At 51.3% G+C, this 18114-nt stretch overlaps 1 protein-coding gene across 14 annotated transcripts in view; it reads left to right on the top strand.

Annotated features, from left to right (window-relative positions):
• The window catches only part of LOC124468198 (unconventional myosin-XVIIIa-like), a 59575-nt gene that overhangs the window by 15154 nt on the left and 26307 nt on the right, over positions 1–18114 (top strand). For 5 of the 14 annotated variants that reach the window (XM_047020831.1, XM_047020824.1, XM_047020818.1 and 2 more), the window contains 20 exons: positions 1311–1376; positions 1851–1938; positions 2292–2398; positions 3142–3318; positions 3424–3634; positions 3765–3907; positions 4152–4252; positions 4848–4911; positions 5068–5212; positions 6770–6781; positions 7485–7664; positions 8289–8382; positions 8950–9142; positions 11647–11733; positions 13095–13236; positions 14929–15088; positions 15246–15432; positions 15748–15970; positions 16080–16189; positions 18019–18084. In XM_047020831.1, coding sequence (XP_046876787.1) covers positions 1311–1376; positions 1851–1938; positions 2292–2398; positions 3142–3318; positions 3424–3634; positions 3765–3907; positions 4152–4252; positions 4848–4911; positions 5068–5212; positions 6770–6781; positions 7485–7664; positions 8289–8382; positions 8950–9142; positions 11647–11733; positions 13095–13236; positions 14929–15088; positions 15246–15432; positions 15748–15970; positions 16080–16189; positions 18019–18084 — 2556 coding nt within the window. The remainder of the gene's footprint in view (positions 1–1310; positions 1377–1850; positions 1939–2291; positions 2399–3141; positions 3319–3423; positions 3635–3764; positions 3908–4151; positions 4253–4847; positions 4912–5067; positions 5213–6769; positions 6782–7484; positions 7665–8288; positions 8383–8949; positions 9143–11646; positions 11734–13094; positions 13237–14928; positions 15089–15245; positions 15433–15747; positions 15971–16079; positions 16190–18018; positions 18085–18114) is intronic. The other 9 variants (XM_047020825.1, XM_047020819.1, XM_047020827.1 and 6 more) reach the window with 7 other exon arrangements.

Here is an 18114-nt window from a genome sequence, read left to right as displayed (position 1 = left end):
CCAACTATTATTGTAGTCCAGGGGTCTCCAACCCTGCTCCTGCACAGCTACAGTTCGGTGGGGTGATTCTCCAACTCTAATCTAGCCCACCTGGTTCTGGTGATGAGCTGGGTGATGTGTTGAACCAGGTCGGTTATGAGTAGACTTGGAAAAAACCCTTACAGGAATGAAGCTCTCCTGGTCTGGTCTGTCCTCCTTCCTTTTTCTTGATTTTGACACGAGATGTAGGAGTGCTGCTTGTCTGTGCCGAAGCCTTGAGTTGTCGCTGATGTTTGTCCCCCCTGCTCCCAGATGGACCCCAGTGTGTGTTGTGGGTGCTGGCAGGACACACAGGGAGGCTTTCTGGAGGTTTAAGCGTTAGTTTGGGGGAGCAGGACACTGTGAACCCACTGTGGAGTCCCAACACTGACACACACCCTGATTAAAGACCTGTCGGGTGATATTTCAGTGTGGGCCAGTCCCTCATTACTGTCCTCCTGATCCTCCCTTCAGCACTGCTGTTCCTCTCTCAGCCCAGTAGAACCCTGTTCCTCTCTCAGCCCAGTAGAACCCTGTTCCTCTCTCAGTCCAGTAGAACCCTGTTCTGCTCTCAGCCCAGTAGAACCCTGTTCTGCTCTCAGCCCAGTAGAACCCTGTTCCTCTCTCAGCCCAGTAGAACCCTGTTCCTCTCTCAGTCCAGTAGAACCCTGTTCTGCTCTCAGCCCAGTAGAACCCTGTTCTGCTCTCAGCCCAGTAGAACCCTGTTCCTCTCTCAGCCCAGTAGAACCCTGTTCTGTTCTCAGCCTCAGTGACCAGGTCCACAGGAGCATCCATGACATTGTTGCTGTTGCTGTTAGAAGCGCTTGACTTGGACAGTGTTGTATTTCCTGTTTTCTATTCTATCTGGTGCTCTGACCTCTGTAAATGTGTCTTCCTCCTCCTCCATCTCTCTGTATGTGGCTGCTGTGTGTGTTGCTAGCCCCAGCTGTCTGTAGCAAAAAGCCACGCCCCCTCCGAGGTACGGCCTGCCCCCCATCACACCTGTCGGCAGGTTAGCCCTGCCCCCTCAGCCTGTGGGCGGGGCCTGGCTGGGGTGTGTGCTCATGTGTCCTGCCGCAGCGTAAGCCTGCCTCCCTCCTCTGTCCCCCTCCCCCCCCCCCCCCCCCCCCCCTCCATCACCCCCCCCCCCCCCCCTCCATCACCCCCCCCCTCCATCATCGCCAAACGCAGGTCATGACGTCATGTTGTAGGCTTGCGTGTGTCTGAGCATTGACAGTGACCTCACTGTTGACCTCTGACCCTAACCCTGACCCTGTTCCATCCTGCTTCAGACTAAGGAGGACGAGGACCCTGTGGCCATCCTTCAGGCAGCCCACTCTGCTGCCTCCCAGCCCAAGGTCTGGCCCTTACTGTGCCCCACCCTCCCTGCATCACCCTCCCCCCTCCCTGCATCCTCCTCCCCCCCTCCCTCCTCCCTCCTCCCGCTCTGAGATGCTGTGCGTGCTCACACAGACTACTTCCTCCTCTGGGATGTTGTCTCTGATGATAGATGATAGTCTCTGTCAGACTAGTGGAATACTAAATCTCAGACGAACAAAACAAAGATCATATCTACTCTGTCTAACAGTGTGGGGTGTTGAGGTCCTCAGGGTTGTAGTGAGTGGACAGGGTTGACCTGTGCTGTCTTGCTGTTTGGTGTTTGTGGAAGAGACCTGTAAGCATGACCACACAGAGAGGGAACATTCATTTAACGAGGACCGTTTTCTGTGTGTTTGATGTCTCAGTCCTCTTCCCGAGGTCTGCAGGTGTGTCGTGCACAGGTGTGTGGTGTGTTAGATGGTGCTCAGTGTGTCGGGCTCTCTGTGTTACAGGTGAAGACCGAGGAACAGATCGCAGCAGAGAAGACCTGGTACGGCACTGACAAAGTCTGGCTGGTCCACAAAGATGGCTTCTCCCTGGGTCAGTAGAGCTCTGCAACCAGAACGACTTGTCCAGCAACTCATGATGAGCTGTGCTGTTCCACAACATTCACAGATGGATGGATCATTAAATGGATGGATGTTAGGATGTTGACTCTGTGGTGGTCTAATGTGTGTGTATGCGTGTGTTTGTGTGTGGTGGTCTGATGTGTGTGTGTGTGTGTGGTGGTCTGATGTGTGTGTGTGTGTGGTGGTCTGATGTGTGTGTGTGTGGTCTGATGTGTGTGTGTGTGGTGGTCTGATGTGTGTGTGTGTGTGTGTGGTGGTCTGGTGTGTGTGTGTGTGTGTGTGGTGGTCTGGTGTGTGTGTGTGTGTGTGTGTGGTGGTCTGCAGCCACGTTGCTGAAGACAGAGGCGGGCTCTCTGCCGGAGGGGAAGGTGAAGATCAGGCTGGAGAGTGACGGCTCCCTGCTGGAGGTGGAGGAGGACGACGTGGAGAAGGTAGCAGCTCTGCCCCACCCTCCCCCACCCTGCCCTGCCCCACCCTCTCCTGCCCCACCCTCCCCTGCCCCACCATCTCTAGCCCCACCCTCCCCTCTCCTGCCCCACCCTCCCCTGCCCCACCATCTCTAGCCCCACCCTCCCCTCCCCTGCCCCACCCTCCCCTCCCCTGCCCCACCCTGCCCTGCCCCACCCTCTCCAGCCCATCCTCCCCTCCCCTGCCCCACCATCTCTAGCCCCACCCTCCCCTCTCCTGCCCCACCCTCTCCTGCCCCACCCTCTCCTGCCCCACCCTCCCCTGCCCCACCATCTCTAGCCCCACCCTCCCCTCTCCTGCCCCACCCTCCCCTGCCCCACCATCTCTAGCCCCACCCTCCCCTCCCCTGCCCCACCCTCCCCTCCCCTGCCCCACCCTGCCCTGCCCCACCTTCTCCAGCCCATCCTCCCCTCCCCTGCCCCACCATCTCTAGCCCCACCCTCCCCTCTCCTGCCCCACCCTCCCCTGCCCCACCCTCTCCTGCCCCACCCTCCCCTGCCCCACCCTCTCCTGCCCCACCCTCCCCTGCCCCACCCTGCCCTGCCCCACCCTCTCCTGCCCCACCCTCCCCTGCCCCACCCTGCCCCACCCTCTCCTGCCCCACCCTCCCCTGCCCCACCCTCCCCCGCCCCATCCTGCCCTGCCCCACCATCTCTAGCCCAAAGTTCTTCAGTGTGTGATGTCATCAATGTGTGACCGCGTGCAGGCTAACCCCCCTGCGTTTGACCGCGTGGAGGACCTGGCGTCTCTGCAGTACCTGAACGAGTCCAGTGTGATCCACTCCCTCCGCCAGCGCTACGGGGCCAGCCTGCTCCACACCCACGCTGGGCCCAGCATGGTGCTCATCAACCCTGTCAGCAGCCCCTCCATGTACTCTGAGAAGGTGGGGACCTGGGGGCACACACTTGGGGGGCGGGGCATGTTGGGAGGTGGGATTTGGGATGGAATAAAGCCTTTTTTCCCTGTTTCTCTTTTCTCTCCCCCCCAGGTGATGCACATGTTTAAGGGCTGCAGGCGTGAGGACACGGCACCACACATCTATGGCGTGGCCCAGTCAGCCTATAGGAGCCTTCTGACCACACGGCAGGACCAGTCCATCGTGCTGCTGGGCAGGACGGGCAGCGGCAAGACCACCAACACACAGCACCTGGTCCAGTACCTGGTCACCATCGCTGGCAGCTCCGGCAAAACCTTCTCCGGTTGGTTTGGAGAAACCAAACATGGTTTCACTGGGAAGCCCCTCCTCTGGTGGCCAGTACATGTGTGATGTCATGGTGTGATGTCATAGCGTGAGGGCAGAGTGGTGACCCTGTGTCTCCATGTGTCCAGCTGAGAAGTGGCAGGCTGTGTACACCATCCTGGAGGGCTTTGGGAACTGCTCCACCACCATGAACTCCAACGCCAGCCGCTTCTCTCACATCGTCTCCCTGGACTTTGACCAGGCAGGCCAGGTGGCTTCTGCTTCCATCCAGGTACTGCTGTGTGTCAGAGAGCAGACTGGTACTGCTGTGTGTCAGAGAGCAGACTGGTTCTGCTGTGTGTCAGAGAGCAGACTGGTTCTGCTGTGTGTAGACTGGTTCTGCTGTGTGTAGACTGGTTCTGCTCTGTGTAGACTGGTTGTGCTGTGTGTAGACTGGTTCTGCTGTGTGTAGACTGGTTCTGCTCTGCGTAGACTGGTTCTGCTCTGCGTAGACTGGTTGTGCTGTGTGCTTCCAGACCATGCTGCTGGAGAAACTGCGAGTGACGAGGCGTCCGGATGGAGAGTCTGTGTTCAACGTGTTCTACTACCTAATGGCTGGAGCTGACAGCTCTCTCAGGTCAGGCGAGCTCAACCCAACATGCTCTCTCTCTCTCTCTCTCTCTCTCTCTCTCTCTGTCTCTCTGTCTCTCTGTCTCTCTGTCTCTCTCTGTCTCTGTCTCTTAATACACAAAGCTGTCGTGCGACCGTGATGTAGTTTGTTGATGTTAGATTTTTTTACTTCTTGGGATTACATCTAAGCTGCAAATGGTGTTCATCTGTGAAGATTGTCTTACTGGAAGAAAAATGCATGTCAAACTTTTGTTAGCCACAGACAGCAATAATCGAAAAACCAATGGAATTTTCCCATATACTTTATTTTATGTATTTTTTATTTCCCATATACTTTTTTTTGTCAAGGGAACCAGGGCAATGCTAACTTCTGGGTTGGCCTATAAAATAAGATTTATCTTGAAAGTAGTGACACTCCAAAAATTATATATTAACATTCCATTGGCACTGAGCTGTCTGTGATGCTAAACTCTGAGGGCTTCATTAGCATTAAGTTTTTATTCAAAAATAAAGCAATATTTTATGCTGAAAAGCATGAAAAATCATGTATACTTCTGTAGTCTGGGTGACTGACAGCTTGTCTCTCTTTTTTACCATCAAAGGACTGAGCTGCACTTCAACCATTTTGTAGAAAACAGTGCCTTTGGGATTTTACCTCAATCCAAGGTAAATATCTAACCAGGACCTTCAACACCAGTATGCTGTTTGTGTCTTATCTATAGTGTCCCTCATCCTCTCCAACCATGTAGCCGAAAGCTAATTTCTAGAAACACCTTTTCATTTTCTCCTGTTCTTCTCTAATTTCTTCTTCTTCTCTCCTAGTCGGAGGACAAGCAGCGGGCCTCCCAGCAGTTCACCAAGCTGCAGGCAGCCATGAAGGTGTTGGGGATGTCTATGGAGGAGCAGAAGGCCTTCTGGCTGGTGCTGGGGGCTATCTACCATCTGGGGGCTGCCGGGGCCACCAAGGGTGAGGACAGCCGTGTAGACTAACCCTAACCCTCTGAGGACCTAGCACAGCTACAGCTCACTAACACTAACCCTCTGAGGACCTAGCACAGCTACAGCTCACTAACACTAACCCTCGCAGAGCAGAGCTCGGCTCACACAGCAGCTGAAATTCCACTTTTTAATCTGAAGTTTTGTCATCTTGTGTGTGTGTGCGTGTGTGTGTGTGTGTGTGGTGGTTTATGTGTCGGCTACGTGTGCTTCCTGTGAGAACAGCGTTCCTACAGGCGGTTACAGGCGTATGTGTGCTGTGTTTACTTACCTGGTCTAACGTTCACCTTCTCCGCAGTGTCCGTCGTAGAGGAGGAGGGTAAACGATCAGCGGTGGTGTTTTTCTCCTGAGGGATTCTGGGTTGTGTTTTCCTGTAATCTCTTTCCTCTTTCAGGCTCTCATTTTTCCTTGGGTGTTTAGTTGTCACAGCAACATGCCTAGATCAAGTCTGTTGTAGGATGACAGAGTAGTATTAACAACTTCTAAAATCAAAACCTGATTCAACAGTTTTTGGATACCCTGTCATAGCCTGTGCAGCTGTGTCATGTTTAAACACAAGATGGCAGCAGGAACCTATCTCCATAACTTTCCTTCAGTTCTCCATCTTCCTCATGTCGACTATGAAGAGGGCAATGAATCAGACCGTTGCTTCACTTGCCCCTTCCTAAAGCTCTAAATGAACACTGTCCCTACAGCATGAAGACTGTCCCTACAGCATGAAGACTGTCCCTACAGCATGAAGACTGTCCCTACAGCATGAAGACTGTCCCTACAGCATGAAGACTGTCTCTACAGCATGAAGACTGTCCCTACAGCATGAAGACTGTCTCTACAGCATGAACACTGTCCCTACAGCATGAAGACTGTCCCTACAGCATGAAGACTGTCCCTACAGCATGAAGACTGTCTCTACAGCATGAAGACTGTCCCTACAGCATGAAGACTGTCCCTACAGCATGAACACTGTCCCTACAGCATGAAGACTGTCCCTACAGCATGAAGACTGTCCCTACAGCATGAAGACTGTCCCTACAGCATGAAGACTGTCTCTACAGCATGAAGACTGTCCCTACAGCATGAAGACTGTCCCTACAGCATGAAGACTGTCCCTACAGCATGAACACTGTCCCTACAGCATGAAGACTGTCTCTACAGCATGAAGACTGTCCCTACAGCATGAAGACTGTCCCTACAGCATGAACACTGTCCCTACAGCATGAAGACTGTCCCTACAGCATGAAGACTGTCCCTAAAGCATGAAGACTGTCCCTACAGCATGAACACTGTCCCTAAAGCATGGCTTTTCTCCTTTGTTGTTGTGTTGTTGTGTGTTTGTTCAGTGTTCGAGTGGTGACAATGTATGTGATTGTGAGAGAGCGCTTGTGTAAACACACATCAAGCACCTGTGTTTGACAGAACACCTGCAGATGCTGTTTTTAGGAAGCTCCGATGTTATCTGTTGTGTTCTAACATGTCGTTCTAACTCACATGGTGCATGCTGATCCTGCTGCTCCGCTTGTGCTGCAGACACAGATGAAGGTAAAACCCTCATTCTTCTTATTTGTATTGTTCCGTCTCCCCAGCTTCTATCTGCGCTCACAGACACTGTGTGTCATTAGCATTTTAATGAAGTTCTCTGTCTTGGCTTTGATCGTCTTCACAACCCTCTTGCTTGTCAAAACATGGAACATGTGACGCTCTGGCGGGCCGATGAAACGGGGAGATCCCAGCGCCTCGCTGTCAGAAGCACGTTGTTTGATGTTCCCCGCTCTCCCTCTCAAGTCAGAATAGATTCCACTCAGTACTGTCTGTAAATTAAAACACACTCCAATCCTCCCTCTCTCATCACCCTTCCTCCAGATTAAAGGGAAAACTCTGTTCAGCAGCTGAGGCCAGTCTTCCAGAAGTTACATCTCAGACTGGAATGAGAGTTTTTTGGAAGAATTATTTCTTTGTTAAAATGGAAAAAAGAACTGTCAGATGTTTTGAGAAACTAAAGCACTAAACAGTCCTAACCCTAACAGAACTAAAACAGTACCATAGTAATTAGTCTGATTGCTATCACAAAGAAAGAACAGTGTTTTGGGTGGGTGGGTTTGTGCAGCCTGGCTGTACAATATGGAGTTATCACTGTGCATGTGCTCACATGTCGGGTCACCCAGTGGAGAGCTGTCCTCTGGAAGCACATGAGCCCTGCTGGGTGACGGCAGAGGAGATGATGCCTGCTTGTCTTGTGTCCCAGCTGGGCGGAGGCAGTTTGTACGTCACGAGTGGGCCCAGAAGGCTGCCTACCTGCTGGGCTGCAGCCTGGAGGAGCTCTCCTCCTCCATCTTCAAGCCCCAGGCCACCCTGCCCCGTGGGGGGGCCCAGCCCCGCGGGGGGGCCCAGCGCCCCGGCGCCGACGACACGGGGGACGCTGCGGGTATGACACACACACACACACTTATTTATATATATACACACACTTATACAGGCTCATTCACACACACACACACACACACACTTCCATACATACATACATATTGTGTCATGCTCACACACAGACACAAACACTCATGCACACGCACACACTGTTTCTCATACACACACATTCACAAAGACCCACATGCTCATCACCTTCCCTCTTGCTGTTATGGTGTTAATGACTTATTAAGTAACAAATAGCATCCATTGGTACGGTGCCATTACTGTGTTGGGGTCCTTCTCACACCCGAGATATGACCCCAGCACAGCACCACCTCAGAGAACACCGTCCTCAGCCCCCCCATACACTCTGCAGTCTGTGCCTGCTGGGTTTTAATGCTGCGGATGTGGATGTGTGAGTTAATGTGTGTGTGTGTGTGTGTGTGTGGTGTTTCCCTGTGTGTGTGTGTGTGTGTGTGTGGTGTTTCCCTGTGTGTGTGTGTGTGTGTGTGTGTGGTGTTTCCCTGTGTGTGTGTGTGTGTGTGGTGTTTCCCTGTGTGTGTGTGTGTGTGTGTGTGTGGTGTTTCCCTGTGTGTGTGTGTGTGTGTGTGTGGTGTTTCCCTGTGTGTGTGTGCTCCCTCAGCAGGGCCCAAGGCTTCAGCGTTGGAGTGTCTAGAAGCCATGGCGTCTGGCCTTTACGCTGAACTCTTCACCCTCCTCATCTCCCTCATCAACAGGTTAGTCCCACACACGTCTCTGTGCTGTATCTCTGTGACCTGTCTCTCTGTGACCTGTCTCTCTGTGACCTGTCTCTCTGTGACCTATCTCTCTGTGACCTGTCTCTCCGTGACCTGTCTCTCCGTGACCTGTCTCTCTGTGACCTGTCTCTCCGTGACCTGTCTCTCTGCGACCTGTCTCACTGTGACCTGTCTCTCTGTGACCTGTCTCTCTGTGACCTGTCTCTCTGTGACCTGTCTCTCTGTGACATGTCTCTGTGACCTGTCTCACTGTGACCTGTCTCTCTGTGACCTGTGTCTCTGTGACCTTTCTCTCTGTGACCTGTGTCTCTGTGACCTGTCTCTCTGTGACCTGTCTCTCTGTGACCTGTCTCTCTGTGACCTGTCTCTCCGTGACCTGTGTCTCCATGACCTGTGTCTCTGTGACCTGTGTCTCTGTGACCTGTCTCTCTGTGACCTGTCTCTCTGTGACCTGTCTCTGTGACCTGTGTCTCTGTGACCTGTCTCTCTGTGACCTGTGTCTCTGTGACCTGTCTCTCTGTGACCTGTCTCTCTGTGACCTGTCAGGGCCCTCAAGTCCAGCCAGCACTCTGTGTGCTCCCTGCTGGTGGTGGACACGCCTGGCTCCCAGAACCCTCGTCTGGTGAAGCAGGAGCGCGGCGCCACCTTTGAGGAGCTGTGCCATAACTACACCCAGGAACGCCTGCAGGCCCTCTTCTACCAGCGCACCTTCGTACAGGAGCTGGAGAGATACAAAGAGGTACAGGAGAGAGCTGGAGGAGACACACATACACACACTCCTAGATACAAACACTCATCCATACATTCATACATAAAAACATGCTTGCATACAGTACATACAGACACACTCATGTAAACACACACTCATACATACACACACACACTAACTCAAACGGACACACCTGCACACTCCCTCCCACCCTTGTCTGCCACATTCCAGTAACACAACCACAACACACTGTCACAACACACAACCACAACACACTGTCACAACACACTGTCACAACACACTGTCACAACACACTGTCACAACACACAACCACAACACACTGTCACAACACACTGTCACAACACACTGTCACAACACACTGTCACAACACACTGTCACAACACACAACCACAACACACTGTCACAACACACTGTCACAACACACAACCACAACACACTGTCACAACACACTGTCACAACACACAACCACAACACACTGTCACAACACACTGTCACAACACAGTGTCACAACACAGTGTCACAACACACAACCACAACACACTGTCACAACACACTGTCACAACACACAACCACAACACACAACCACAACACACTGTCACAACACACTGTCACAACACACTGTCACAACACACAACCACAACACACTGTCACAACACACTGTCACAACACACTGTCACAACACACAACCACAATACACTGTCACAACACACTGTCACAACACACTGTCACAACACACAACCACAATACACTGTCACAACACAGTGTCACAACACAGTGTCACAACACACTGTCACAACACACTGTCACAACACACTGTCACAACACACAACCACAACACACTGTCACAACACACTGTCACAACACACTGTCACAACACACAACCACAACACACTGTCACAACACACTGTCACAACACACTGTCACAACACACAACCACAATACACTGTCACAACACAGTGTCACAACACAGTGTCACAACACACAACCACAACACACTGTCACAACACACTGTCACAACACACTGTCACAACACACTGTCACAACACACAACCACAACACACTGTCACAACACAGTGTCACAACACACTGTCACAACACACTGTCACAACACACTGTCACAACACACAACCACAATACACTGTCACAACACACTGTCACAACACACTGTCACAACATACAACCACAACACACTGTCACAACACACTGTCACAACACACAACCACAATACACTGTCACAACACAGTGTCACAACACAGTGTCACAACACAGTGTCACAACACACTGTCACAACACACTGTCACAACACACAACCACAACACACTGTCACAACACACTGTCACAACACACTGTCACAACACACAACCACAACACACTGTCACAACACACTGTCACAACACACTGTCACAACACACAACCACAACACACTGTCACAACACACAACCACAACACACAACCACAACACACTGTCACAACACACTGTCACAACACACAACCACAATACACTGTCACAACACAGTGTCACAACACAGTGTCACAACACACAACCACAACACACTGTCACAACACACTGTCACAACACACTGTCACAACACACTGTCACAACACACAACCACAACACACTGTCACAACACAGTGTCACAACACAGTGTCACAACACACTGTCACAACACACTGTCACAACACACTGTCACAACACACAACCACAATACACTGTCACAACACACTGTCACAACACACTGTCACAACATACAACCACAACACACTGTCACAACACACTGTCACAACACACTGTCACAACACACAACCATAACACACAACCACAACACACTGTCCACTCCACAGGTGCAGTGATGATGAAAAACAGCCTCTCTCCTTCTCCTCTCCTCCTCTCCCCTTCCCCCTCCCCTCCTCCTCCTCTTCTCCCCCTCTCCTCCTCCTCTCCCCCTCTCCTCCTCCTCCTCTTCTCCCCCTCTCCTCCTCCTCTCCCCCTCTCCTCCTCCTCCTCCTCTCCTTCTCCTCCTCCTCTCCTCTGCTGATGCTAGATGTGTACCTATAACAGCTGAAATGAATCATCCCTCTGGTTGTCTGTCCTTGGCCCTGTGGGACTGCTATTATGAAGCGCTGTTTTTAGCACCATTTATTTCTATTCAGTCCATCCTCCATTGATATAATGGATCTGTGCTCTTTTGCCTAATGAAGGGGAATGTTGCTCTCTCAATGACGCTCTCTGGCCCACAGGCCAAACCCCCTGTAGGGTCCTTTGTCACAGTTTGTGTAAACATATTTCAGACACTCATAAATAATAGATTGTGTTATATGTTATAACTAATAATAATAATAATAATAACATTGTTATTGTGTGACCATGTGATTTGAGACAGGACAAGTGTTGTTTATGTCTGTGTTCTAAATGACATAATTACCTAATGGACCACTAATACTGTTTACTGTTTTCCTTAGTCTTTAATGCATGTTGTTTGTTTGTTACTAATGACTCTCTCTCTCCCATGCAGGAGAATATAGAGCTGGCGCTGGACGACCTGGAGCCCAGCTCCTCCCTGTCTGTAGCTGTTGTTGACCAGGCCTCCAGCCAGACCCTGGTAAGGGGCCTGCACACACCCTCACTCCCCCTCCACAGGGCCGGGGGAACCTGGGGAACCTGGGGAACCTGGGGAACCAGTCTAGGTCCAACATTTTACATTTTAAATGTAATTTATTACCATTTGAAGTCCAGGAACAACGATTTGGTCCTGCTCCTATTTGGCAGTTTCTAAACCTGTATTAAATAATCTAAACCTGTATTAAATAATCTAAACCTGTATTAAGTCCAAGAAGGCTGTGCAGGGCTGGGAGGTTGATAGCTGCTGGGTTTGACTCAGTGATGAGATTGGTAAAGGAACAATAACTGACAAATGATTGAGCGTGCATGTAGGTGAAAATGGGACTCTTCCACATGAAGAAATCTATTCTTCTTCACCATTCCCTGGACTCGGATTGACAGCGTTTAGAGTGTGAGGCAGAGGGAAGCTGTCATGATTCCTGTGTGGTTGGTTTGAGGGCTTTGTCGTGTGTAGATGGCTGTCCTCGCTGCAGCAGGGTTCCAGATCAGCAAGTCGGAGAAGAGCCTGGACCCCCAGCCCTCTCTATCAAACCCCAGAGTCATCAGGAATAGACTGGATCACACACCAACATCTGACCTTGACACCAGAAACAAACTCATTGCATGCGTTTAGATGAGGAGATGAGAGATGCTAACATCTTCATCCCATGGAATAGACCAGAGGTTTCCCAACATCCAAGCACTGGTCTGGATAATCATCCAGACTGATGAAACCTGTGCTTGAAAGTACAATGAAAAAAGACGTGACCAAAATTAAAATTAAAATAGTTTGTTTGTGTGGGCGTTTGTGTGTGGGTGTTTTTGTGTGTGTTTGAGGCCAGTACTTTAGTTGATCTTTCCCTGAGGACGGGAAAATGCTTTTTTCTCTCAATTAAAACTCAACTACAATGCAGATTATGGCGACTGTTGTTCTGATAAAAGCAGAGAGAACTCTCGGTCGTCTGACTGACCCTTGAACCCTGGAGTGGGCTTGAGCCGTCCAATCAGCTGACAGCCATGCCTAATGGCCTGTTCCTGCTGTTCTCCTCCTCTAGAAAAAAAGAAACAGCTTGGCTGGAAAAACTAAAAGCTTTTCTGTTCTGAAAGGTGTTACATTTACATTTATTCATTTAAGTGTTAGGGGTTCCAAATACAGTGTTTGAAAGGTAAACATGCCCCTCACAGAGCCTCCTCCACAGCAGGATGTGAGACAGACAGGAGCCTTAGAAGAGTTCTGCTCTGAATCCTCTGGAACAGACTAGCTGATCTGAGGGGCTAGCTGGGCTGTGGGGGGTGCGAGGGGGCTGTCTAAGGCTCTCAGTATGTGGAGGTACTGTAGCTCTCTCTGTGTGTGTGTGTCAGGTGCGGTCTGTGGCGAGAACGGAGGAGGCACGGGGTCTGCTGTGGCTGATGGAGGAGGAGGCCCTTCAGCCGGAGGGGTCAGAGGACTCCCTGCTGGGACGCCTGTTCAGCTACTATGGCCCTGCAGAGGGCGAGGGCAGAGGTGAGGACACACACACTCTATATACTGGATCAGATATGGATTTATGTGTGTGTATATATATATATATTTAAAAACATTTATACATACTAACTACTTACTGACCTTACAAAATTAACAATTTCTTCGTCGCTGTTGATGTCTTCAGTATCGTCTGGATAGTAAAAGTCAGCTGAGTCCTCGATATCGCTCATTTTGAAGATGACGGCAGAGCAGGGCAATAATAATCCGTGTCAGACCGCGGACCGGCGATGAGGTCAATACACGGCTGGCATGACTACCCATTAGCCAATCAGAACGCTCGTACTGTCGTTGCCATATAATAAACACTGAATAATACTGAATAATTGACTGAACAACTGTAGGGTAGTGCGAGTGTGAATCTGAGGGTTCTGTCTGAGCTGTTGCTCTGGCGTTGCTGCCTGTGGCACATTCTGACTGAGCCTGTATGATGTCATACGTGTTGTTGAACCCAGATCTCTGAGCCTTTATGATGTCACAGTTGCAACAGCATGTGCAACTGTGACAACAGCTCTAATCCCTTGTGATGTCACTGTTGTTTGGGGACCATTTAAACACAGCGAACATTCCATAGAAACATCATAGCTTGTATAGAAATTATATATCAAATAAATTCTCAAAAAAAACTTCCAATTGACTGTTTAAAAATTAAAAGGCTTTTGCGGTTCATGGTTTAAATGAATCATTATTTAGATGTAGCTAGCGCCTTGCTAAACCTCTCTCTTACTCAAGACACTGTCTGCTTTATCCAGCTCAGGACTTTGAAACACAGACCGCCCCCCCCCCCCCCCCCTCCACTTTCTCCCTAACTTTCTTTTTCCATACTTGTCTCTGTTTCGGCATCTGCTATTTGATGTTGCAAAAGAACAATAAAAAGTTAACTATATTCAATAATGACAATCAATTCAACAAACTGAATTTGATCCACATAGCACATTTATTATTTAAAGCCAAAAAACATGTTGTGCATATTGAGATGAGTGCCTTTTTCTCTTGGCCATTTCTTTTACTTCATAGCCTCTATATTGGCTAACAGTAATACCAAATGTATAATGTTTTTAGAAAAATTAAAACAATATGGTTTGGAATGATATTTGAATTTTCTAAATGTCGAACATACAGCAGCTTACAGCCACTTGCACCTGGCGCCTCTGGTACAGCCGCATCTTCGGGCTGCAAACTCTCTCGTCTTTTGACGGCGTAAACATGTATACTACATTGTGCAGCATTTGCTTGCAGTGCCCGTTGTTTTTCTCCTTTTCTTTTCCTCTCCATTTCTTTGCTAAAGGAACAACGATGTTAGCTAAAATGGCTCCAACGAATTGGCTGTACTCGAAAAACGATTGATTTTTGACCAATCGTGATCTGTAAAATGGACGGAGAAGTGCACCGTTCGAGTTTACACGGGGGAAATGCCTACCCCCACCCTTTGGATTTTGGATCGCTCCAGTTAAACAGTTGAATGGTATTAAGGCCGTCCTCAAAGTGAGCGTAAACTATTAGGATTTTTTTTCTTGAATAGTGCCGTGGCCGTAGCAGCCGTTTGTTTGACCGGCCGTCCGGGAAATCTCAGAGTCTCCCGATGGCCAGTCCGACCCTGGCTGTATCCTTCCATTCCTCCAGTTTGATGTTGATTTCATAATATCAACAACAACCTCTTCTTCCACCAATCAGGTCCCTCTTTACTCCTGAAGAGTGAGCGAGCGCATCACTTCCTGTTGGGCCACAGCCAGGGGACGGACTGGGTGGAGTATGACGCCGGAGGCTGGCTAAGCCACGCCCGCTACAACCCCGCCTCCAGCAGCGCAGCCAATCTGCTGCAGGAGTCCCAGAAGTAAGGCCCCTCCCACCACCAGCAGTGATTGGCTGGGCCAGCGGGGAGTAGCTTGTGATAATGCTGACCCCCAAAGCCCCCCTGACCTCTTCTGACTGACCCTGACCACCCCTTGACACCCCTGACCTCTGACCCTTGTGTCTGGGGTGTGTTGCAGGAAGACCCTGAGCGGTGTGTTTGCGGGCCGTGCGGGCGGGGCCAGCTTCCTGTCGGGCTCGGTGGCAGGGCTGCAGGGCGTGTCTCTGCCTGCGCTGAGGAGAGCCAGCAGCATGAGGAAGACCTTCACCACCAGCGTGGCCACCGTGCGCAAGAGGAGCCTCTGTGTCCACATTAAGCTGCAAGTGGTGAGAAGCTTTGGGGGAAACATTCCCCCAAAAGTTTTTAAAGGTTGAAACCATATATCTGAAATATATATATTTTTTTTAAAGTTCGATGAGGACTCTACCCCACTATACTTTACGCTATTGTGCTTTAATCTGTTCTAGTCTTCTCTGTTCTCCTCCTCTCTCCTTTCCTCCTTTCCTCAACATTATTTTAGAAAAAAGGTTTTGAAAAAGTATTACTGAAAAAAGGTTTTGAGAAAAGGGTTCCAAAAGAAGGTCCCTGGTCTCTGCAGGATGTGTGCTGGTCTGATCCCAGGTGTGGTCTTGTCTCTGCAGGATGCTCTTCTGGACACTGTCCGCAGGTCCAGGGTTCATTTCGTCCACTGCTTGCTGCCCAAGGCTGATGCCCTGAGGGCGCTGGTCCGGGAGGGGAGTGAAGGCCCAGCCCCTGGCCAGGGCGAGGGGGTCGACGCTGGGCTGATGCAGCTGGATGTGGCCCTGCTCCGGGCCCAGCTCCGCGGCTCCAAGCTGCTGGACGCTTTGAGGATCTACAGGCAAGGTGAGCCACACCCTGCCTCCTCTGTCCTCCCTCCACCCCAGGACACCTCCTCTCACCTCAGACTAACCCAGACCTGTTATTGTTTGCTCCTGTCTGTCCTGTTTCCCAGGTTACCCTGATCACATGGTCTTCTCAGAGTTCCGCCGGCGCTTCGACGTGCTGGCGCCCCACCTGACCAAGAAACACGGACGCAACTACATAGTGAAGGACGCAAAGAGGGTAAGTACCTTGTGTGTGTGTGTGTGTTAATGTACCCTGTGTGTGTGTGTGTGTGTTAGTGTACCCTGTGTGTGTGTGTTAGTGTACCCTGTGTCTGTGTGTGTACACACTATGAGACCAGTTTCCCTTCAACAGCAGAGAAAGCTCTGCCTCTCAGGCACACAGTGATGACCTCATCAGCCCTGGCCGCCTCTCTCCAGCCAGACCTGAACACACACAGCTTCTCTGGATGTCGGGGGTACTAAAAGAGCCCAAACCTCACTGTGCTCTGATCAGCCTCTGAATCCACCCGGCCCTCCTGAGGCTTTCAGCTTTCTGGGTCCTGCTCTGATCAGGAAGTGGTCTTGCTGCTGTGTGAGGGTGTTGGAGTTAGGGACAGGCTGGGAGGCTGCTGGGGAGAGGGAGGCTGGGGAAAAGGCTGTGTGAAACCCAACCTCGAGGCTGACTGGCTAATGCGAGCTCCTTTTGGAGGTTAACCATCAATGAGGGTCAGTTGTGTATGAGCCCTCTGCAGGAGGAGAGAGAGAGGAGGAGAGGAGGGATGGAGGGGAGGAGAGGCACACAACAAAAGCTACTTCAGCGTGGAGTGTGAGAGCGTGAGAGAAGGGGGGTAAGTGAGAGAAAAGCAGATTTCCCCTGTGTCAGCGTCTCGGAGCTGGGTTTCCGTGGAAACGTCGCCAGACAAAAGCCCCTCAGTGTTCAGGGGGCCAGCCCCCTCTGGAGTCTAGAGGATCCTGTCAGGATGGGGGCTCAGGGGCTCCTCTCCCCCCTCAAACCCCCCCCCCCCCCTCACCCCCAGCCCCACAGCCCAGCACAGAGAGGAGGAGGGCAGAGAGGAACACACACACGGAGACAGAGAGGCAGGCTGGCAGCAGAGAGAGGCAAGCAGAGAGAGGCAGGCAGAGAGAGGCAGGCAGAGGGAGGCAGGCAGAGGGAGGCAGGCAGAGAGAGGCAGGCAGAGAGAGGCAGGCAGAGAAAGGCCGGCAGAGAGAGGCAGGCAAAGAGAGGCAGGCAGAGAGAGGCAGAGAGAGGCAGAGAGAGGCAGGCAGAGAGGGAGGCAGAGAGGCAGTCAGGGTGAGGAGCCTTCAGGTCCGTCCGTCTGCATGTGTTCACGTCTGCTGTGGGGGGCAGACCACCATAGGGCCCGGAGGAGCAGGCCTGGAGCAGGGGGGTTCTGGAGGACCAGCTGCCTGGTGGGTCTGGCTCTGACTCCCCTCTCTGGCTCTCTCTCTCCTCTCTCTCTGGGTCTTTCTCCTCTCTCTCTGGGGCTCTCTCATCTCTCTCTGGGTCTGTCTCTCCTCTCTCCGGGTCTCTCTCTCCTCTCTCTGTGGGTCTCTCTCCTCTCTCTCTGGGTCTCTTCTCTCTCTCTGGCTCTCTCCTCTCTCTCTGGGTCTCTCTCTCTCTCTATGGCTCTCTCTCTCCTCTCTCTCTGGGTCTGTCTCTCCTCTCTCCGGGTCTCTCTCTCCTCTCTCTCTGAGTCTCTCTCCTCTCTCTGGCTCTCTCTCTCTAGCTCTCTCCTCTCTCTATGGCTCTCTCTCTCCTCTCTCTCTGGATCTCTCTCCTCTCTCTCTGGGTCTCTCCTCTCTCTCTGGCTCTCTCCTCTCTCTATGGCTCTCTCTCTCCTCTCTGTCTGGGTCTCTCTCTCTCTTTATGGCTCTCTCTCTCCTCTCTCTCTGGGTCTCCCTCTCTCTCCCCCCACCAGGTCCTTCATGGTGGGGCCAGCCAGGGAAAGGAGGGGAGCATGGAACCATGCATCTTCTCTGTCAGTGAAGGTTTGTTGAAGCTTCACTCACAGGAAGTAACGTGTGTGTGTGTGTTTGTGGTTCCAGGCGGTGGAGGAACTGCTGGAGTGTCTGGACCTGGAGAAGAGCAGCTATCACATGGGTGTGAGCAGGGTGAGTATCTGAGTAGCAACCTTAAACAAG

This window comes from Hypomesus transpacificus, chromosome 5 (genome assembly GCF_021917145.1).
Source record: "Hypomesus transpacificus isolate Combined female chromosome 5, fHypTra1, whole genome shotgun sequence".
Classification (NCBI taxonomy): Eukaryota; Metazoa; Chordata; class Actinopteri; order Osmeriformes; family Osmeridae; genus Hypomesus; species Hypomesus transpacificus.
This window is presented reverse-complemented; position numbering and strand designations above follow the sequence as displayed.